Source organism: Nipponia nippon, unplaced genomic scaffold (assembly GCF_047370975.1).
Source record: "Nipponia nippon isolate SJK-2023a ecotype South Korea unplaced genomic scaffold, ASM4737097v1 scaffold_10, whole genome shotgun sequence".
NCBI lineage: Eukaryota > Metazoa > Chordata > Aves > Pelecaniformes > Threskiornithidae > Nipponia > Nipponia nippon.
In genome coordinates, this window is record NW_028262291.1 from 36,273,454 (window position 1) to 36,297,414 (window position 23,961).

Consider the following 23,961-nt stretch of genomic DNA (forward strand, 5'->3'; position numbering starts at 1 on the left):
CTGTAAGATTCATCGAAACCCTTAGTATTACAATCTGATTTTCAGGAAACTTTCTTCCTGCATTAGATACCAATGATTTTTGCTGTTGAGTTTACAGTCTTTTATAGTATATTGAAAAGGTAAACATGTGCTTTTTGTACAGTCTGCATTTTTAAACATTAAACTAAAAGTTAAATGTGTTGGGATACTTTGTTGTTCCTTGTTGTCTGTAATATTCAGCTTTTCAGTAAATCTTTCTCAGTAATTTCACACAGTGGTGTGATCTACAACTGATTTTCCTGCGAAGGACAGCTTTCCCCATGTTGCTTGTTTAAGATTATGCATCACAGCTAAATGACTGACTGTAGAATGACACTCTAACTTGGATGCAAAAAAAAAGAATAGTACCTTTGAATTTCTAAGGTACCAATGCGGAAATTTGACTAAACAAACTTCTTAAAGGCTGGGAATAAGAAGAGTATAAATTCCTGCAGATTTGCAGTCTCTGCAGTTCCAAAAATAAGAAAAGAAACAAAAGTGAAGACTTTTGTCTGGAAACTGACCTAAATGTTACTGACTTTCTGAATATCAAAGGTGCTTAAGAGTATTCTGTACTTTCTTTATATGTATGTGATGAAAAAAAATATATCTTATTCCTGACAGCTTTTGTGAATAGACTAATACAGTCTTGAAGGTCTCCTTCAAGTGTTTTTGCCAGTATTAACAAAAACAAATCTCACACATATAGTATTACCGTGGCAATATATATATATGAAAGTTATCAAAAAATATGTCAGCAGAGATTGTTCTGGTGTGAAATAATCCAAGCTTGGGTGCAGTGCAGATGGACAGCCTGCCTGATTTCTAAACAGTTAACTTGGTATTCCTAAGTGCTGGCTGTTTACCCTGCCCACCCAAGCAGCTCCTAGTCACTGGGTGTGGCGAACGCCTTTGATAAGTACCTGCGTACAGTTCACAGCAATAGCTGTGCAGAGTTAGGACAGTAGTAATATGAAACCAGTCTTGTTGGTTTTTGTTCGTGGGCCCGGAGGCTGAAATCTGCATTCCAGATGAAACCTGCAGCAAATCGGAAGAGAGCCTCTTTTTTTTCTGCTTTCTTCGGCTTCAAGGGCGCTCACCCGAGTTCGCTCTGGCTGGCTGGGAACTGGGGACTCTGCACAGGCTCCGGGTGCTGGCACTGGAAGCTTCAGATTCGTTACTTCAGGTTTCCATTTGACGTTTTTTGGTGATTATGGATTTACAAAAGAAGATTGTCATCAAAGTGGAAAGACTATGCAAAAGAATCGGTCAGGAATTTTCTGCTGAAAACCACTCACAGGTCGTGTACTGGGATAAGGAAGTAGCAAACTACAAATGCGCCCAGTGCTGCTCGGGAAGCTTGTTTATATAGCTGCTCTGCACTTTTTAGCACGTAGGAAGTTGTGTGCAGCCAGTAGGATTGCAGGAGTCCCAGCAGTAACCATTGGTCGAATTTTCAACCGAGATTAGTGTGCTGGCATATTTGCTGTGACAAAAAGCCCTTTGTGTAAAGGAACAAGTTACCGACACTGCTGAGAACTTTTTTGACGGTGGGTCTTTTTGCTGCTCCTGAAGTAGAGTTTGGAGGCCTGACGGGCACTTTGGCTGCCGGCTGCAGCGCTGGAAGCGGAAGGAGGGGCCGGGTGGCCTGGGAGACGCCGGCTGCCTTCGCGGGGCAGGGGAGCGCTGCCCGTTGCAGTGCCTGTAGTGAGTTCGGTCTCCTGTCTGAATGCATGTAGTAAATATTTGTTTAGCAGTTAGTAGCACTGCTAGAAGCAAACCTATTCTGTACTTCATGCAACATGGAAGAAGAAAATACAGTGCCTGATTTTAGTGAGCTTTCAGCCCTGGAGAATACAACAAAAGGTGAACCTGATGTTTTCACTACATTTTCTGTGAAAACACTTTTTGGATTTACAACTGAAGTTGACTCTACAGCTTCCAAAGAAGAAACAGTGCTTAAAGCATTTCAACCTTTGCACACCAGTATAAATACTCATGCTAACACCTGGCATGAGAGGAACGATAATGATTGTAATGACGACTCAGAAAATCAGCACGGCATGAATAGTACCAGTGGCCAAGCTGACCCAATGTCTGGCATGCAAACTGACCTGCAACTGGAGTTAGCTGAACAAAATGAATTACTTCTTCACCATTTAAGGTTTGTACAGACTTCTTTGTCTGAATCTGACAATGATGACAAGGATGCTATTCTCGTACAAGGTACTTTGGTTCATACAACAAGCGATACAGAATCGGACACGGACAGTAAGGACCTAGACACCAATGAAAACAATACAAGCGAATCTGGGCTAAATAATGCTGCTTTGTCTGCTGAGGCTTTGGACGAGAGAGATCAAAATAAGGAAGAGTCAGAATCAGAAGGGCACAGCAACAGTGATGACAGTGTGGATACAGATGCCTTTGAGTTACACCCACCAATTTCTAAGCGGCTCCCAAAAGAGCTGGATGGTACTCTGGAACATGACTCCAATGGAAAAGACAAAATGTTAATGGATGAGCAGTTCAGTCACTTGCTTGCTACAGGGGAATGCCCTCAAGAACTTCCAGAAGAAGAGCAAAGACCTTCAGCTGATAATACATCGCTCCAAAAAACAGCACTGGCTGAAAAGACTTTCCAGCTGCCCGCTTTCTTTAGTGGACTACGTGTGAGGAAAAAGGGACTAACCACAGAGGATGGGGAAACTGTTACAGAAATTAAACCAAGGGAGAATGATTTAGCTCTGCTTAAATTACGACAGCCTGTTAAGAAATCCAGTATTACATCAGGTTTGACCACTAAAAAAAAATCAGCTGAACCTAAAGCAAGTCCTACTTTCCTGGAACAACTCTCGCACTTGTTAAACATAGACGTCTCCAAGAATGAAGATAGAACTGAGGACTCTGGTGAGGGGTCTGGGGAGACCGAGGACAGTGATGAAGCTCAAGAGAACAAAGCCTCTGGCAAAACAGAGCCACGATTTCTCTCTGAGGAAATAAAATCAAGCCCTGCTGAATCTGCACTGGACGTCTTTAAAGCTTTATTCACACGGCCTCCCAAAAAAGAAACAACTGCAGATACTTCAGAGCTGGAAGCCATAAAACGCAAAATGAGAAATGAAAAAGAGTCCTTGAAAGCTGTATTTGAAAGGTCAAAATCAAAACCTGGGGATGGACCAACAGACAAATCTGTAGGTTGAATTACTTTTTCTTCCTAAGATCTGAAAGTAGATGGATAAAAAATAATTTCTTGTTTAAAAATTATGGGCGGGGATTTAAGGTCAAAATGTCAGAATTGTCCTCTTCATTTGGCAATCTCAAGTTTTGGATTCCCAACTGAAGAAATCTTGGGGCTAATTTGTCAAAATTCTTGATCATCTGAAGTTGTAGCAGAATTCAGTGATAACTGGTTGTAGTCACAGCCTTTCAATTAGAAGCAAGAACTTAAAAATCAGTATCTGATTTTAAAAGATCACTAGAAAACAGTTGCCCATATGTTACGTATGGCTTTAAATCAGTTTGGTGCTGCAAATATTTACTGTAGTATTATTTAATAGTTTCTCAATCTCACTCTGTTTTCTTTCACTGAGTTTTTTATTTTTAAAAGTAATATTTCACTTTACCTTTAGGAATAATTCTATGATAAGAGCTGATACGAGAAGTTATGGATGATTTTCAACTCAGTTTGTCCAAGACATAGAACTTAAAGTAATTTTTTTTCTTATTTACATGCATATATCTGGCTTTGCAAATATTGATAAGCATTTAAATTTATCCGAGTATAACTTAGTGATTCCAATTAGACAACTCAAGTTATGGATTAATATAAGCATTTGCAAGGTTAATATTCTTAAGTATATGGAGATTTAGTATATTTTTAAGAAATGAAAAAATAAATCTATGCTAACTTTTCATAGAACCATAATGATAAATGAATTTGAGTGTGATTTGAACTCTTTAATTAAATGAGTAACCAAATTCCTAATTAAATGAGAATCAAAATTCTTGCAGCTACATCTTCAGCAGATATAATCAGTCCAGGAGATTGTTCTTGTTGGCTACAGGGGGAATTATCTGCATAATTAAATTTGCAGGGCTGGACCCTAAACCTGAAGCTACTTAAGTTAGTTTGCTGTGTTGGTTGTACTCTCGTTCAAATTTTTATCCTTACATAAAATTAAAAACTTTTTAAAAATCTTCACTGACAGCTGGGTAGACTGATAATACCAGTTTGTAGTAAATTACCTACGGGGAGGAGAAAAGAGGCAGTCGTTGGCTGTGGCATGTACAGCAATTGCACTCTGTGTGGGCCCTTCCCATTCCTGGCTTGCTTCTTCCTGCTTACACCATTCCTTGTGCTGTGCTGGTGTAAGAGTTTGTGCGGCTCACAGCCGACCTGTTTGGGAAGCTGTCATCAGACACAGTGAGGGAGGAAGCACAGGATTCAGCAGGAGTGGCTTTTATAAATGTCTGCTTAACGTCCGGTCTAGTACGAATGAACATTTTCTCAGGGCAAAGCCAGAGTAAAAGGGTCTTGCCTTTCCATTTTCCTCGCTCATGTGGGCCATTCATGTGGCCACTTTCATATAGGGTTTTGCTGTTGCTGCAGTTGTGTCTATGCAATTACTTATAGTAGCATGTTGTAAATCAGATTACAGAAATGTTAGAGATACAAAAAAAAACAAACCCAAAACTTAAACCTCTCAAAGAATGCTCGTTTAGTGGTTTTTTTTCCCCCATTTAAAGGGTTATTTTAGCATTCCAGTTGACAGTGCAGTCCCATTAAGAGCTGCAGCAGCATTTTGATACAGCAGCATTACATGGTATGTGGACTGAGCAAGCTGCTGGGGGCGGGGCAGGAATTTCATAAATGAGCTCTGCTTCCAGGAAAATATATTGTCAAATGATGTCTTAGGTGAATTCCACTAATGTTTACTTGTAAGAGGAGCACAGGTGGGTCTTTTCACTCTGAAAAAATGATACAGGAAAAAAACCTAGTGTTCTTGACCACCTCTATGGTTCACCAAAGGGTAGACAGCTTTCCACAGACGTGAACAGTTTCAACAAATCATTGTATGTCACATGCATTATGTTGTTTTCTTCCTCAAAATAATTTTTCTACACTGATTGCTTCGTATCTCTTCCAACCAACTGAGCATTGTTTCAATCAGTAGAACAAGGCAGGTAACCGTTCTAGAGTACACATATAGAGTTGAGCATGGCAGTTGCTGTTTTGGAACCAATTGATACTGCAGACTTTAATTTTTTCTTGCGTAATTTTAACAGCCTGACCTGAGTCCCTCAGAGCAAGATGACAAGACTCCAGGGAGACTCCAGACTGTCTGGCCGCCACCAAAAGCAAAGCATGAAGAAGTAAAAGTAGGATTAAAGTACACAGAAGCAGGTAAAACAAAGAGGTGAAGCATTTGCAGAAATTAGTTTCTGACCTTTTTAATCTTATTTAATTCAGAGATGGTGATAGGTCACAGTATTTTCTTACCTGGAAAAACAGACCTTATGTTTTGGATGTGCTGTTTACTGCTACTTGTTAAGTTATCTGATTTTTAAATGTAAATGGCTAAATCTGTGTTGAAATCTAAATGCTTGCCTGTACAAATTCATGAGGAAAGAAGTGAAGTTTTTGATAAATTAGGTTATCCATTTCTAATGGGATTCTGTTTAAATGAGCAACAGAATAGTGAATGAATGGAAACCTGACTGCCTTTTCCATTGCCTTAGAATGTGGGGGGCAGTGACCTGCCGGACTCTACTCTGGCTGCAGATTTTCTTCAGGTAGTGTCCAGAATAAAAGTAATTAATACCATTTTTGCAACTTGTATATAAACAGAGGAATACTCATATCTGCTCAGATCATTTTTATAGCTAGCCATGTATATTGTCCTATACAACTGTATGAAGGCGTATGTTTGAAGCACAATGTTAACTAGTTATCAGATAAGCTTTCCACAGAAAAATATTCCTTAATTTGTTGTTATTTATGTAGATACTTACATAACATATTTACAAGGGAAAAAGTGATTATTGTAGCCACTACAACTCTGTTTCAAATTTGCATTCTTAAAAATAAAACAAGAAGTCCTTGTTACCCAGAAATTAGTCATAAACTGTGGAATTGTCTGAAATATTGAAATGAAAGGCAATAGACCACCTGTTCTTCATGCATCTGGAGATTTTAGAAAATACCACCTACAAGGATTAAGTGGTATTAAAAAACAAGCTTTTATACTACCTTGCTATGAGAAATTGTACAGGGTAATGCTGTATGGTTCTTTCCAGTTCCACTGGATATCCATTTGGCCTGGTACATGAGAAAGAATAAATAGGAGTAGTGGATCTGGTTTGTATTGTTTGAAATATTGGTAGAAATACTGGTTTGTGTTGTTTAGTGTGTGACTTCTTTCTCCCTCTTTTCTCAGTTTTCTCTGCCTTAATCTTCCTTTTTCTGTAAAGTGGGGCATGATACTGGAAGTGTAAAAGTTGCTGGAAGATTCAGAAAACTTGGCTTTGACAGGAACAACATGGTTCTAATATAGACAGAATTGAATTTACAGTACATCTGATTGGTGTGAGGTGTGGGAGTCTATCACTGGATGACCAGGACAGGTATTCAGCTGTTGACAAGGAATGCTACAGGCTCTTTCTGTTACTCTTAGATTCTTATTATAGGCTATATGCTTGCCGTATTTAATTTTACCCAAATGAATATTTTTTTCTCCTAATGACTGTAATCATCTGTGGCAAAAACATATGCTGAAATAAAGAAAGGAAAGGCAGCTGAAATAACAAAAGCTGCAGATTCTACTACTTGTAGAGAAATTAGGTCATGCTTTCCTGAAATTCGAATAGGAAGGACAGACTGGCTTAGAGCCCATGTAAATTGTTACTCTTTTGTTACTATGATATTTTGGGTGGCAGTGTCATCAACATGCTGATGGTTAGTTTGCTAAGTCAATTTTTTATACAGACCAGACTGCCGTTCATTAGTCACTCCAGTGTCTGGCAGAGAGAGGGATTTGAATGAAAACAAACTGCTGCTGACTCAGCTAGGATGAGACAGAAGCGGTGCTTTTAAAGGAAATAGGCAAAGACTGTATTAGCAGTATAGGTTAAGAGTGCAGTAGTTATAGGTGTACCTCAGTGATTAGCCGGTTTGTGTTTCTTTCAGCTGTTCATGGATGCCCAGAAAGCAGTTGTGGCAGCAAGGGCACTGCAAGCAGTTGTAAGTTGCATATGATGGATCAGTTACATCTGCTTTTCTGAGTAGTAGGGTGACTGTTTTAAAGCACTATGTGCAGGAATGAATTTATGCAGACTCAGGCAAGTGAAGGAAGGTACTGTTCATGAGTAGTGCTGATATAATTAAAAAAAAAGAGTTTGTATTCAATGTTGGTCTTATTGCTGGGGAGAGTGCTTTGTGTTTTTTTTAATGAATATGAAAGTGGCAATACAGCATTACTTCTAAAATCAGTATCTTCCTTCTGACAGTGGTTGGTACCTTCACAATGCATGTGTATACTGTCCTTTCCCCTCATGCCCCTTCCCATCCAAAATTCACTCCCAGCCACCAGTACCTTAGGAACTTCCTGTCCATAAAGTGAGCTTCTTAAAAATATGATATAAAGCAGGTTAATGATCACCATTAAACTGACTGGTCTCAACCAGTTGCAACCTGAAACCCTATTTCTTACCCTACAGTCTTGTCCTAACAGCTAAGATCAAATGAAAAATTATTGATTTCAGAATAGAATTCAAAAATTGTGTGTGGCCAGGATGTTTGTGATTCCAGTCTTCCTCCACTGATGTTCCTGGATAGATGATTATCTGTAATGTAAAAAATGCTGAAGTGACTTAACTTTCAGTCAATGATTTATGTTAGTGTTTTCATTTCTGCTTAAGAGTGTCATCTACCAAAACAATAGGAATCTATATCCAAGCAATAATAATAGGCTGAATTATTAGGTAAGTATTCATTTAGCACAGCTTTGTTTTCTGTCACGAGTGAGATCACATCGAAGGATAAATCTGTGGACATAAGTCCCTAGTTCTGACAGAGTACAAGAATATGTACTTATTTTATGATGTAGCATAGATTTTTTTTCATTTTTCATGAGAAATTAGTATTTAAAGTAACACTGAAAATTTGAAAGTTGGAATACTGTAATCTTTCTCACAGTTCTTCACTAAGTCTTTGATTTACTTCATCACCATGCATTATGGCAGCTCTGACAGGAAGGTAGGGATATTGAGGGAGAGGATTCCTGGCTTTTTGATCTTTTCTCACCTCCTTGCCATGTTTTTCCTCATTGTTCTTGCTGCCTAGTGGAAGCAAGAAATTCAGGCTTAATTTGGCCTACACAGCAGACATCACAGTGACTCATAGCAGCTTGGAGGAGAAGCTAACTCCGTCCTGAGGCTTGTAGTCTGGCTTGATGTGTGGGAAACCAACTGAAAAGCAAATGGACATAACAAGGAACACGTGTGTGGGGCTGACTAGGCCTGCTAGCAATATTAGAAGTGAAAGAAGTTAGTGAATAAATATAACTCTGCAATAGTTTTTTTTCATGCATTTGATAACATCTTGTGTAGTCATAGTATTGACATCTGCAACACCCGAATTTTGAGTTGTAAATCTGGAATTAAAAGGATGATGATATGATATTTTGGCATATCTTATGTTTTCTTAATCCTGTAATTCCTCTGTTTCCATAGAGCAAGTGACTGTGCTGTCAACTGGCTCTCTGTAATTAGCAGAAGCTGCTTACACGGTTCTCTAGAGAAACAGGAACTTCTTTGAAGTGTGTCAGTCTGAAATAGTTCAAGTCCAGAAAGTCTGTAGTACATTACACCATTTATATCCTGGAAGACTAGAAAAAGGGTATTTTAATTTGTAGTTATAGGTTTATTCCATGGAAATCTTTCCTGTGTAATCAAAGACATTTCTATGCATGTTTCTCTGGTCCTAAAGTTTTGTTCTTCTGTTTTCATCAAGAATTTATTTTACTTTTTCCTCCATAATTCTTAGAGAGATTTCTCCCACTTTATAAGCATTAAATCCGATAGAAGGGTAGATGTGTCAGCTGGTGATATGGTGAAAATATTTAGCCAGGTAGAGGAGACAAATTCATGTCTATACTGAGTGAACTCATCTGTGATACTAGATCACGTAGAATCCACATGTAATGAATGTCTCAGCTGCTGCATATGACTAGATCAGCATTTGCAGCCTCTCACGTCCAAGAAGAGGAGTTTAGACATGAGTTCTGCTTCTCATAAATCTACTTATGTTTGAAGAACAGTGTCCACGTTAAGGTGGTATAGATATATGGATCTTGTGATTCCTATTAAAAATGCATTTTTAGCCATTAGGATCATATAAAACAGAGAGAGTTTAGTCTTTTGCTTATGCAAAACAGAAATTTAAAAAGTGATGAGAGAGAAGTATTTGACATTCCTGCTGGAGAAAATGTTAAAAAAAAAATCAAGTTGAAACATTAATCCATGTAGTGCTTTTTTTCATTACATGTTTTCTTGTTAATTCAAATGTCTGTATTTAACATGAAAAAACCCTGTTCTCTAACAGTCTGTCTATTCATCATCCATAAATCTGCAGTGAGGTAATGCTGTCTCTGTGGTGCCTCAATTTTTATAACAACAGTCTGTGATGCTGTAAGCACTATTTTCAGGGTAAACAAGAAAATCAGGAGGTGACTGAGAAAGCTCTTATTAAACAAAAAGTGTGGAAGTAAATGGTGAACAAAATACAAAATAATGGCAGAGGTTTATTGCCAAATTTCAAATATATTAAAGCCTTGGTCCCCTATGCTCTGGATTCCCAGCAAGAAAATCACTTTATGGTCATGACATAAATGCAGAGAATAACCAGCTTATGTGAGAGAAAGAGAGGCATAGTGGTCTGAACAAAGAGATGAGAGATAAGAACATGATTTCTTATCTTTCTTTAACATAAACTTCCTTTGTGGCCTTGAACAATTTGTGTTTGTCTCTAAAAAAGACATAATGCTTGATGTTGTTAGTGTCCTGAAGGAAGTTGTTGTAACAGTGGCTGCTAACAGTTGGTTTCATCTTAAAATAAAAAAATTGACATTTTTTTAGTAATTCCAGTTTATTTGATTTCAGTGTGGTATTTGGGGTTTAGTTCTGGGATTCTATTGTAAATTTTATTGTAATGAATTAGATAAAGCAGGACTACAGCAAGCAGGACATTATGCTCTGGTTGAAGATAGTGTTTTTGTGATTTAATGCTCACTGATCAATTTGATGTGACCTCAGAGTGCAGGTGGGCTGCGTAAAGGTTTTGTAAATTATTTTATTACATTTTACTGCATTTATTGTGCAGCATGACAGGTGCATTTGGCCATGTTATGTCAGTGTTTCATATTCTGACAAATACACTGGCTTGTTATTGAGAAGCTGAGTTTTTTATGACACGCCAGATTGTTATAGCCGTATTATATTCCTCTAGAGTAACAATGACATTTTCTCCCCTTACTTATGCCAACTAAAGCTATAATTTTATGGATTTGGAAGGTATTGGGTATAGTGCTGCTTGGAAATCTCTACAGTTTCAGACAAATGGGTTGCGCATGTGCTGATCAATGCAGCAGCCACTTTTCCAGATATCTTGCACCCCTGTCTGCTAAGATTTACTTTGAAAATATTTGGAAAAAAACCTCAAAAACAAGCAAACACCAGAAACATCCTTTGCTTTTCTCTCCCCACCTCAGCTGATACTGTCATTCATACTGTGCCTCTTGGGATAGGAACAAAAAGATAGGCACCTGTTAATGCTTAAGATTTGTTGTTAAGATGCTTGTGTTCCATTTCCAGCCCTTTTGCTACCTTCTGGAATGACTTCAGGAAAGTTGTGAGACCTTTCTGAGCTTCAGTTTACCCATCCATAAAATTGGGATAAGAATCCTGACCTGTTTTTCAAGCCAAACTCAATTCCCTTTCTGTTTATAGGCTATTAGCATTAGATAGACATGCAGAATGGAAAAGAATACTGACTTCCTAAACTTAAATCTGCAAAAAAATAACACTTACGGTATGGTAACTGTGCCTAAAGCTGTGTGATAAAATGTTCATGCCTTCCTATACACTGAGGATTATAGTATTACAAGGTGAGGGGGAAGAAGAGTTACGCTCTACTTTTTCAGTAAAAATCCCTGGTTTATTTCCATTATGCAGACCGTTTTAGGAGAGCTATTGTTTTTGAGTCTGGATGCATCTATTGCAGCAGATGCCTAACAAGGACATGTTTTACAGTACACAAAGCCATATCTGGATGCATACATCTGTGTAGCCATAGATACCAGTGTGCTTAAGAATTCACATACAGAACAGCTTTGGTCCACTCAAATTAGAAACTTGATTTTTAAACTACATTTTTTCCAGTGAGAAGATTAATCTATTATCTGAATATAATGAGGGCAAGTTCTGTGAATTATTTCTCTTACTGTAGTTTTTATTTTGAAATGTAGTCACCGCTATGGGTCCTACCAATGTGACATTGCAAAGACCCAAAACGGTCACAGGGTTTTACGAGACGATTCTTGTTGTATAATTGAAACACGGGGAAAGAGCAATTGCGTACAGCACAAGAAGAATGACTTTGTATTTTATTTCATGAGAAATTTAGATACTAGTCTAAATGAAACCCTGAGTCTGAACACCCTGACGCTTTCTGAAAATTTGCACCTGGACTTAGAACTGCTTTTTGGGTTTCTTTTTAGTTAAATTTGGTATCATCCCTGCCAAGTTTGCCTCCTCTGCTAGAGCACAGACACGTACTCTTATCTGTAAAAAAACCAACCCTATTTATTGTACATTTCTTAGTTTTATATATATCCATGTTTTAGGTTTGTCAACAGTTCTAAACTTGAGAATTGCTGAGAATATATTGGGGAAGTGGTGTGCCTATGTGTGTGGATACGTAGTGTGCCTACACTCACCCACATACCCACCCACATTTGAATAAATATACACTTACTGCATGTATAGTATATATACATTCTCAACATATGCTTACTATATAGAGTATACAGTGATTGTGAAGGTGTTATAGATCTAGAATAAGTGCTTTGTATTTTAACTTTGTGCTAGATGAAGTAGATAGAGTCTGTAACTCATCAAAGAAATTCTGTAATAAATTTGTTCTTCGTGTTTGCTGATAAGGTGTTATTTACCATATTGCATTGGTGAATGTGATCCTGTGATAGATTGGTTTTGTAAATATGAAGTAGGACATTTATTGAGAAAGAAATCATGTTGAATGTCCCCAGCAGCAGTACCTCTAGTGTTGCCTTCCCGTGAGGGTGAAAATGGCAAGGGAAACTATTCATTTCTGCTATCCGGTATCTGTAACCTCACCTGTGACAGGAGAGGAACAATCAAGGAGATAAGTTACTCAGGTGACTGCTTCTGAATAGTGCTTTATACTGCTTTGCAGTCAGAAAGAGTAAGAACTATTTTCTTCATTTCCATAACAGAGAATCAAAGGGTTGCTGGTTTTTCCTTCAGGAGGCTGCTTTTCTGTGGGTATCGTTCTGTTGTTCTCAGGGAATTCAATGAGTGTTGTGAAGTTACTTCACTTTCTGTAGTAAGTTAACTTTTATATCTTCTGTATTATCTTAATATCCAGACAGTATTTAGATACTGGACTATTGGCTTGTTTAGGACTGTTTATTCTCCATATGTCCCTCTCCATCTGTGTCCCTTCCTCATGTCTTCCATATTTTCACTGTACCAGAAGTATCTTTAAGGTCTGAAAATCATTGAAATATTAGGCTTGGAGGGTTCTTCCTTCCCTTAAAAGTCTAAAAAAAAATTAAGTTGAAGTGAAGGATGTCTGCTCATTTCCCAGTCTGGGGAACTGACATCCCTACATGTATTGAATTGTGGGCCTGTAAAAGAGTTCAGGTTCCAATGGGAAGTAAAGAAAGGACAGATAGAAGTAGATGGAATGGGCTGAGGGAGGAAGGATTAGAATAATGTGTCAAAACTACATTCAGTATTGTTTTAGCCAATACCCTATCCCTAAAACATAGGTAATTCTAAGAATTTTTTTAAGCATAAATCAATTTTCTAAAAGTTATAAAAGGATGCTTGAATGCAAGACTGGTTCAAATTGGTGTTCAGAAAGTTTAAGGAAGTCTGTCTGTCAATTTTTTATAAACCTAAGCTTTGGACTTTCGCTAACCAATCATATTGTAAAAAATGTGTAAGCCACAATTTGTCTACTTAAAATGTTGCATTCATGTAGCATTTCAAATAAATGTTTGTATTTCTCCCAGTGTTACTTCTGTGTAAAAATTATGCCTTATAAACACCATTCCAAGACTGAACAAATAACTTATTTTGCAAGTTGCTCATGACTATGTTTATTGGAAGAAAAGCCTGAACATTTGCTGCATTTTAGGGCTGTATATAATACATAAATAATAAAAAAGGTGCAGCTGTGGTGAGTAGATTCCCTTCTGACACCTGGTGGTTAAAGGGGAAAACTACATGGGGAAATAATGGAGGAGGAAAGACTACAGTAAAAGGGAATATAGAAAATGATGGGACCAAGGGTTACCAAGGAGGGAGAAAAGATTAAGAAACCCTCACTGTTCTGAAATTTAATGAATCAGCTCAGTTAAAAATTAGTGATTTCCTTTATGCTACAGGGTGTGGTACGTCTCAAGAGAGGTAGATTGCACTCAAGTCTTCCAGCTTTTGTTGTTTAATTACTTTTAAATTGTGTTAACATTATTTTGCATGTTTCCACATACTGAGTTTAATACGTAAGATTTTCTACAAAAATGAATGTACTGACCAGAAGTGGCTATATAGGTCATTTATCTTCAAAGCTTCTACTTTCTACTTGAAGTTTTGAGATCATGGCAGAGAAGGTTCCTAAATTGCTTATGTAAAATTTGAGGAGTAACTCATCTATCATCTATTTGAAATGTGAATTATGGAGATTTCTGTGGGAAAGGATTTCATATAAGTTTTTATTTAAAATTATTCGAGTAGATAAGTTGTTTTATTATCAAAGAAGAAAAGGTAATTTTTGCACAGCACAGTTTTGAACACGAACAGAATACTAGTGAACAATATTTGAGTGTGTATACTTGCTTTCTGCAACAGTTTTGGAGAATGAAAATTGCCATTTGAAACATTGTGACCCAATGTATCCAGTATTCCCAAAGTTGTAAGTTAAATTTTCAGGTCATCAGATTGACCAGTGAACGCTTGTACCTTTTATTTTAGAAATGTTGATGAACAGTGCAGCTTGCTCAATATCATGACAAAGATTTACACGAGCATATATTGTGTATATTTGTAAACGTTATTGCTGCTCTCTATTCAAATAATTTCTGTGTGCTATACAACTGAACATATGTTAAGCATTTGCATAAATTACATAGGTTGTCCAAAACATCCAGATTTTATTTCTTGTTTGGTTTTCTATGCACGAAGGAAAAACATGCATGCTATAGCATGTATTTTCTTTGCAAAACAGTGAAGCATGCCTATACTTTACTAATCATTAGTAATATGCTTTATTTCTACCACCCGGTGGCATATGTCATACCTTGGCCACTGTTATTGCGCAGCCTATCATTTTTTTTAAAAGTGCATGTTTTAGAAACAACTTAAAAAGCAAACCAAGGAATTCTTGAAAGCATTCCCACCCCAGACTTGTGTCTTCTAATCAGATTGTATGGAATGAATGTCAGAAGAGTCTAAGCTTTCTGACCTGCATTGCTCTCCTTGCCTTACCAAGCAACGTGAAAAGACAATAATGAGTGAGCACCATTGTTATTTCCAATTGAAAATTTTGAGGAATGAATAAAATAAATTATTTAATCATTCTACAGCAGACGATGTGCAATTCTGTGTATATATGGAGCTGAGAACTTTATAGTGATACTTGCAAGTTTGTTTTCATAGTAAGTGTTAGTACCTGTGGCTTATGGTTAATTAAGGAATGTCCATGGGATTTTTTACATGGTAGAAATTTATTTAAATCCTTACTATTTGTTTTTTATTTGATTTGATGGACAGTGCTAGTATCTAGGAACACTTGAAAAATTAAGCAATTCATAAACAGTTGATAATTTTTTGCAAGACAAAATGATATCAATGGGAGCTGAAAATACTGACTGAAGTATATGTTTGTAGTAGTGAATAAAAAGCAGGAAGTCTGCCAGACTCCCTGCTAGGATATGTATTTAATGAGTGTAAAAATAGAAGTTCCCTATGTGAAGCTTAAATACAATCTTACTTATGCTTTTGTCTCTAGCTCACCTAAAGCTTTACAAGGAGGGACCACCAGGTGGGTGGAACAGTGTAATGTTGTCCGTCTGTGTCTAGTCTTTGGTCTCTCTTGTTACCATAAAGGCAGTATTTACCTTTCTTTGATGGAATAAAAATGGTAAAGACAGAGTCTGCAGTACCTACCACTGTTCAGGACTAAAAATTTCATAAAGACTACAGAAGTTCTGTAATATAGATGAGGAACTGTTTTCAGAATTCTAGCTTACGTTATTTCAGTTTCAGTGGCTGCCTCTCTAAAGTGAGTGGAACTTAGGTTGATTTCTTTGACTTTCAGATTCATCGCACAATGCTAAGTGTGACATTTTGCAAAGTTAAGATTTGAAGTCTGATCAGAAGAACATCACAATTGAGAACTGGTGTATTACTTTCTCTTCTTCTTCTTTCCCTCCCCCGCCCCCCCCCCTCCCCATTTCTCTTCTCTGTGAGCAAACTCCAGGTAAATGTAACCCATTTTAGAGATAATCTAGTATGCCTAATAATTGGGCTTCTTATAAACTGGCAGTGCTTATTCTAAAAATCTTTGAAGCAAAGACTGCAGGTGTAGTGAAAATTGAGCTAGAAAAGTTCTTTCTGAGTTGGTGGGCTATGTTCCTCCATTGTGAGGTGTATCTTATATAAAACTGAGGTAACAGCTGAATTTAAGATAAAAGACAAGGTGAAGTGAATTAATAAATGATGAGAAATATTGTAGCAGCATACTTTTACTGATTTGAATAAATATTGGATATAAAAAATGGGAACTGAAGCTTTTTGTACAAGAACTAAATTTGCCCTGTTTACTAGCTTAGTACTAGTCAGTTTGGAAGGATTGAAGGGATGATAGCTTTTTACTTTTCCGTAACCTTGATGTATTTGGACACACACTGGTCCTTATTCAAAATAAGAGCACATTTAACACTGCCACAGAAATAAAATAAAATCCTATCGAAAACTGTGTGAAGGCTAATTAGATACTAAGTGATAACACCATGAGCAGATATATCCCCTTCTATGTCTTTCTGCATTTTCTTGCTCAGTTTTGTATCCCACCAAGACCAGGACACACAGAGCCATGGCCATTGTTGGATTTCAAATGAAGCTTAAGGAACTTATTTTGTACAAACTCTTGTAACTTGGGAACTCCTTTTAAGCAGCTCTTTCAAATTATCAAGTTATTATTGAATGCATGATAACTAACTGAAGCTGAGTTGGAACTCAGTTTATTTTAAAAGAGGATTTTCTGATAGTATTCCTCTTTTTTCTACAATGACTTGTCACTTCTGCAGTTGCTTGTGGAAGTAACTGACATAACTGAATAAGGCATGTTTCAAAGCATTTATATTTTTCCATGTATGTGGAAATGAGAGAAAGCGACATCTTCTGGAGGGTCCTTCTGTGATAGCTGAGATAGCAAGGTGGGGGGGTGTGGTATGTTAGGTGAAGACTGACTAGTTTCATTCTGGTGTCATGAAGGTGGTGAACCTGTGTACTTTTTATAAACGTGCTGCTTTTCTTGATATTGAGTTTATATAATCCATAATGTACATAAAGTACTCTGAAATTTTGGTCTGCCTTTTTTGCTAAAATAAATATTTGAATAAAAGCTTCCTAAAGACATTCTGAAATGATGAAATACCAACTCCCTAGTAGTTAAAACACCCTTTCTGAAGAAGTTCTTTCTGAGTCCTCCTTTTAGTGTAATGCATTGCCTCAGTATCTCTAGCCTGTCTCCTCATTTATTTCTGTAAGTTAAGAAACTGTCATTATACTGTGTATGGATGATCATTATCTGTTTATTTATTAAGCAGTTTCCTGTTCTCACGCTTTTCAAACAATTACAGTATAGCAATCTGCTGAGTTTAAACTTTCTAAGGATTAAGATTTGTTTTCTTTTTTTTTGATCCTTTTTTGTAGTTGACTTAGGAATACTAGATGTCGTTGGTGAATATTCAATGTGATTATTTTACAAGACTTATAAACAAACCTTATGACCAGGATAAACTCTTGATGCATTATATCACTGAAGAACAAGTTAGTCCTTAATTCTACCATGAAACACCATTTAGACAATGATGCAAGTGGACATCATATTAGAAGAAATAAATCCAAAGGACTTTGAAGGCCTGTCCTATTCCCTTTGAAGTTTCATGAGAGTCCACCCATGTTTGTTACAGCTGCATGAATACTTCTTAGGAAATAAGACAGTGTTCAGATATTTTTGCATTAATTAAAGCAACTTGTATTGGAATTTGTTAGAATTTCCCTGCACATACCATCAATGATCTTAGGGTAGGAAAGTTACACTGTCTATATAAACTGTCATTAAGTGGACTTCTGAAGAGAGTGGTCTGACAGTCTCATCTCTCCCTGACACTTTAATTGCTAGCATTTCCCATTTCCCTCACTCGAAGTAGGCCCTACCTTACAGGACTCTGGTGGTCGTGTGGAGGTCCTAGAAACACTTAGGTATTTAGTGTTACAGGCCACTCATGATTTACTGCCTGCTTGGAGACTGGGCAAATGAGCAAGCTATTATGTTTGCCCATCCCATAAAAATCTCATTCTTTTCCCTTCCTTCCTATGGAACAAATAGGTAAACAACATCTTAGAATTGTTCATGGAATGGAAAAAGAAAATTCTAGCACTCATCTCTACCCTAAAAAGCTGAGGTTCTGAGGTGAAGGAATTCTAGCCCTCACAACTTCTTGAACACAGTAAACAATATTTACTGATCATACAGATACACGGTTCAGATTCTGAAGGTTTTCTGAATTTGTAACTAAAAAGATTAGAAGTGTAATTATTTGAGGATTCTGTGTGTTTTAAAGAAGCCAGCTCAAACTAATCCTTCCATTCAATATCCTTAATACTTCGATATCCTAGCTTAACTTTCTCTGTAGAAACCATGTCCCCAAACAGGCCCACAGAAGTTACAGGTGTATTGCCTGGAGACCATGTTTATCCTAGGAGGTCAGGATAAATGCTAAAGCTGAACAGCTGGGGCAGTAAATACTGATGGACTCATTCATATTCAGATATCAAGGGCCTAATAATACTAGAATATGCTGCTATTTCGGATACTTGGTTTTTTATGATTATTAAGGGTAGATTTGCAGTCCTGTGTTATACATTTTATTTGCAAGATTAGCTTTGAGGGCCAAAATTTTAGAACACACAGTGCTGTAAAAAGTAGTCGAATATATTCAATACATCTTCCTTTCTTTCAGATTATTCTGTGTTAAAAGTTTAAAACTCACAGTTATAAAATACAATAAGTATTAAAAAAAATGTGCTTTTTGTATAACTTACATCAGGATAAGCAACCTTTCTCTATTGCCTTACCCTTTCCCCCATATATAAGTTTTGGTATCTCTCAGCTTTTTGGGTTCCAGGTACTTTTTTGTTTAAATTGCTATTCAAGACAACGTGAATAAAACCTTCTGCTGTCGTAACTGCACACCCCTAATGTTCTTTAGTGTATTCGAATACTCTTTGCTCCAGCAGATGTGATGTGTAAATGGTTGTAGGCATTTGTCCACTGTTCCACAATACGTGATACTCTGTTGTTTTCACACAGTTGATGTCTGTGATTCTATAACGAATTCCATTTCTGCCTTCTTAGAGCATTTTAAGCCCTTTATTCACCTCTTGTCCATCTTAATTATTCACCCATTTTTAGTTGTTTGGTTTTGCTTCTTCGGCTTTTCCATTCTGCTTCCACAATAATTCTCTTATCTGTTTACATAGTATGTTTGATGCAATTACAGGACACAGAGTTGCTTCCTCCTTGCAGTGAGTATTTAGTTAAAACACAATCTCATTTCTCTCTTGCAACCCATTACTTTGTTGTAGATATTAATTCCATGCTTTAACTGGAGCATTTTGTACCTTATGATAAAGAAAATATTATAAAAAAATCCTTGCTTTTAGATCCAGATTTCTTTTCCTGGTATGCTTATATATTTTTAGTCAATGTTATCTTTATATGATCCGTATTGCCAACATACTTTAAAATCATGAAGCAGACTGATACCAAATCTGAAAGTTAGCTAAGGAAGAATGTTATCAGATTTGCACTGGTTCTGTCTTTGCAATGTTCAATGCTAAAATATTTCTTTAAAATCAGAGAAAATACTAATTATAATTAATTTTTCCTGCAGTTGTGTGTATGTAGAACCAAATATAGTAGGACTGGAAATAAAGTTATGATACTTTCTAATATTGACTATATCTATGGGTGGCAGAAGAGGATCAGGACATTAGTCTAGTTGATCACTCCAGAAATTGTGGCTTTATTTCCCCAAGCACCTTTTAGAAACATACAGTTGAACAAGGAAATTTCAAATGTACATGTTACTATCAAAATAAATTTAACAAGCTAATCATTAGGAAAAAGGTAAGACAAAAGACTGTATCAAAATAAAAGTCTAGAGGAAAAACTAATGAGATAACAAGTTCACATCCAGAATAAAAGAATAGTATATCTATATCCATAAATTGGTGAACTATAATTTGACTTCAGAAAAAATAAGGTTATTAATGGAGTACAAAGCTGCCACCCAGTGGAAGCGGCTAATTTTACATTTTCTCAGTCTCCTTCAGATTTTCAAGAAATCAAAGATCTATTTTCTTGTCACCGGAATGTATAATATATTTACTCATTATGGAAATTATTCCCGGTTTTCTTGCTTTAATCATAATTATATTTATCTATAGTAGAGAATAATGTTTCAAACAAACAATACAAAAAAAGGACAATTATGATTTTACAAGAGATAACATTTAATGTACAGTGAATATTGCAATGCATATTTAGAGCTAGATAAGCTCCATATCTCTCTTGTACTGGGGAGCTCAGAACTGTACACGGCACTCCAGGTGTAGCCTCACCAGTACTGAGTAGAGGGGAAGGTTCACCTCCCTTGACCTGCTGGCAAGACAACTCCTAACACAGCCCAGGACACTGTTAGCCTTCTCTGCTGCAAGGACACGTTGTGGGCTCATGTTCAACTTGATGTCCCCAAGGTCCTTTTCTGCAAAGCTACTGTCCAGCCAGTTGGCCCCCAGGACGTAATGGTGCCCGGATTGTTCCTCCCCAGGTGCAGGACTTTGCATTTCCCCTTGTTAAACTTCAGGAGGTTCCTGTCAGCCCTTTTCTCCAGCCTGTTGAGGTTCCTCTGAATGGCAGCGAGACCCTCTAGCTTATGAGCCACTCCTCCCAGTTTTGTATCGTCTGCAAACTTGCCGAGGGTGCAAACACTCTGCAATTCTACACTCTGTACATATTCATAAATGATCTGGAAAAGTGAGACTTGAGAAGGGGAAGCTTGCAGCTGATATGAAGTTAGTAAGAGTAGTGAAGATAAGACCTGAATGCAAATTTAGCATTCTCTCATCAGAATGCAAATTTTTTTCATGAGAATTAAAAAAAAAATAAAGGTAAAAAAAATTTAAGATTGAGGGACTATGCAATAAAATGGCAAAGGAAATCCAAAATATGGAACTATTAAGATGTGCACTTGAGGAAAAAAATCCTAAGTACATACAGAGAATAATGAACCCTGATCTGACCATCACTCTCTAAAAACAAGACCTTGATGTTAAAATAGATCTTGGGAAATGTCAGCTCAGTGCTCAGCAGTGATCAAAAAGCAACTGAAGTGGTAGGAAGCAGTAGGAAAGAAAAAGAAGATAAAATCTTCTAGATCATCATAATACTGTTGTATAAATGTCCACATTTTTAATTTCATGAGAAGCTGTAGTCTTGTCAACTCAGAGAGGGGATAGTAGAACTATAAAAGGTTCAAGGAAGGACAGCAAATTTGATCAACAATATGGAACATGTTCCTTATGAGGAAAGCCTATGTAGATGAATCTTTCAAGGGGGCATATGATGGAGATCTCTAAAATCAGAAGAAACAGCAAATGCATAAATGGTGAACAGTTGTTCACTGTTTCTTCCAGCACAGGAATTGAAGGCATCAAATGAACCTAACAGGTGCAGATTCAAAATAAACAAAAGGGTCTTTACCTAATGTGCAATTAATTCTTTGCTGCAGGACGTTGTCTGCTTGCAGGAGTTTTAAAATCAGCAATGCACATTCATGGAAGAGGAATCCACTTGCAAACTACTAAATATGCAAACAACTTCTCTGGTTTAGAAAGTTCCTGAATTGCAAATCAGGTTGCTGGAAGAGTGTACCGGAAAAGTACTACTAGCTTTTTGCCAGTTTTTAATTTTTCACATCATCTGCTTTTTTGGCTACTGAGACAGGATACTAGGCGAAATAGGCTTTTGGCTTGTCTCAATAGAGATACAATTTTGTTCACTATGAAACCAAATGATTTTTATTTCACAGTCACACCGCTCTGCACTGTGGCAGTTCTCAGGTTACGTCTTCAGGGGCCTGTAGAAATAGGAACAAAAATAGACTTTGCATTGTGCCCCCAAACCTCTGTAAATTAGGAATATGTGACATGGGTAATCCCGAAGTAAGATGTTTTTGCTTAATTCACTGCACTTTGGAGTGTCTTCTGGAAACCGAATCTGTTTCTGGTAAGAACTTCAGCTCCTTTTTCCAGCATTCTGCTGCTTTAATGGTCTACAATGAGCTTATCTTCCCAAACTAGATATTTTCTTTTACTTACAGCTTCCTGTGTACTTTGCCAAGTTTCATGTTACTTTAGAAAAAGTATTTCAGTGAAACAGTTTTCACTAACCTGGTATTTTAAAATACATTGCTAACTACCAGCAGATGTAACAAATATTTGTATTTAAGGCTTTATAATGTATATCTGCTTTATCTCACTATCTTAGAAAAAAACATCTAGTTTTATGAAAGTTTGCTTTAGCTGCAGTGGGTTAGATTATTGACTGAAGGAAGCATCAAGTTGCTTAAGTGAAGAGTATGCCCAAATGGGCAACAAATTCCATCATTAATTAAATTTTTCATGGGATGAAATCCTCTCAATACAAAGGAAAAAGTAGTAAATTAGAAGTAGTAAAGAAAATTAAGAGTTAGAGCTGGTTGGAGCTGAATCTATGCAGTGAAATTGTTTACTTTTTTGCTCGTTTGCCTTATGTAAAGGACTAACATTCTTAATTGTTTTCTCAGTAATGAAATCCTAATTTGCTTGTGGTCATTTTTCAGGATAGGAGCACTTTCCATCTGTTTTGTATCGGATTTGTTTGTTTCAAAATCCCTTCAGAGTAATATCTGCATTAGGGATAGCTAACTTATTCATGCCCTACAGCCACCGTCTTCCCAGCAGGATGTTTGGAGATCAGGCAAGTACAACAGGATGTTTGTACAATCAGCCTTCTGTTATCCAACGTAATGAAAGACTTTACAACCTCAGAAAATACACCCCCCCTGACATTACACAAACTAGGGGATGTGCTGGCATGGAATACAGTAAAGAGTCACCTTGTGACACGAGATCAGCTTGGATCTATAAAGTAGGGTGTAAAGAAGACGGAGCCAGGCTCTTTTCAGTGGTGCCCAGTGACAGGACCAGTGTGAGCACACACTGAAACACAGAAAGGTCCAGCTAAACGTCAAGAAACACCTTCTCACTGTGAGGGTGACTGACCACTGGCACAGGTTGCCCAGAGAGGATGAGAAGGATGGAAATCTGTGGAAACATTCAAAAGCTGTCTGGATATGGTCCTGGGCAACCAGCTCTAGGGGTGGGGTTGGGCCAGATGACCTCCAGAGGTCCCTTCCAACCTCAGCCATTCTGTGATTAGAAGCTTTATTTCCATGTCAGTCTTGAAGGTCCTTAAGGTATCGCAGCAGCAGGAAGTGGGAGGTCATACAGTTCAGTTGCAACCTGATATCTCAGCTGGCTCTGAGAACTATCCACATATTCTCATGTGTCTTAACTAATAAGGCTGGATGAGTGACAATGATTATGTGAGAATCAGGCTGGCTACACACAGAGCCATATCAGATTTCTAAAACTCTGGCATAGTTAATTCGTAACCTAGACAAATCACTCATAGATAATTTAGAGTTACAGTATTTCTGGATTGTTTCTGTAGTCTAGATGAATCTGTTTTGTGAGTTAAATGGAATTTAAGAACTCAGTGGTTCATAAAGCCTGACCTATATTTTGTCCACAGTACAGTTCCTTCCATTAACATGTCATCATTGTTTACTTTGCTGTTGTGATTTTACCATTGTAAGCAGCATTCCAACACCATTGCATAATTAAACTTTATTATTCTGTTGCCGGTATGTTCAGAAACTGATTTTTGGAATTATATAGATGCGATTATTCTTTGTAGTCAAATTCTTCAGTGTGATTCATGAAGAAATGATTCAGATTGCCATCTCTGTGTGCAGGATATTTTCTTGGAATGTTAACTATCCGTGGAGAATTATACCAAATTAAGGTGACTTCACAAAAAATATGAAAGGAATGGACATGGGTTGCTTTGTATTATACAAAACTATAACTGTGATATGATTTCTTTTTCATTATAATATCTGACGCACAAAAATAAATGTTTTCTTGAGAAGAATTAAAAAGGTACTTTGCTGGGTGTCTGCTTCTATCCAATAGATAGTTTATTCTAGTTAAAAAAGAAAT

The 23,961-nt window shown here is 37.1% G+C and overlaps 1 protein-coding gene across 5 annotated transcripts in view; it reads left to right on the forward strand.

Annotated features, from left to right (window-relative positions):
* The window catches only part of FMN1 (formin 1), a 188,407-nt gene that overhangs the window by 37,332 nt on the left and 127,114 nt on the right, over window positions 1-23,961 (forward strand). For 2 of the 5 annotated variants that reach the window (XM_087746611.1, XM_087746612.1), the window contains exons 3-4: window positions 5,308-5,425; window positions 15,353-15,385. In XM_087746611.1, the coding sequence (XP_087602737.1) occupies window positions 5,308-5,425; window positions 15,353-15,385 (151 nt within the window). Of the gene's footprint in view, window positions 1-1,045; window positions 3,213-5,307; window positions 5,426-15,352; window positions 15,386-23,961 lie in introns of those variants that run through there. The other 3 variants (XM_087746614.1, XM_087746615.1, XM_087746613.1) reach the window with 3 other exon arrangements.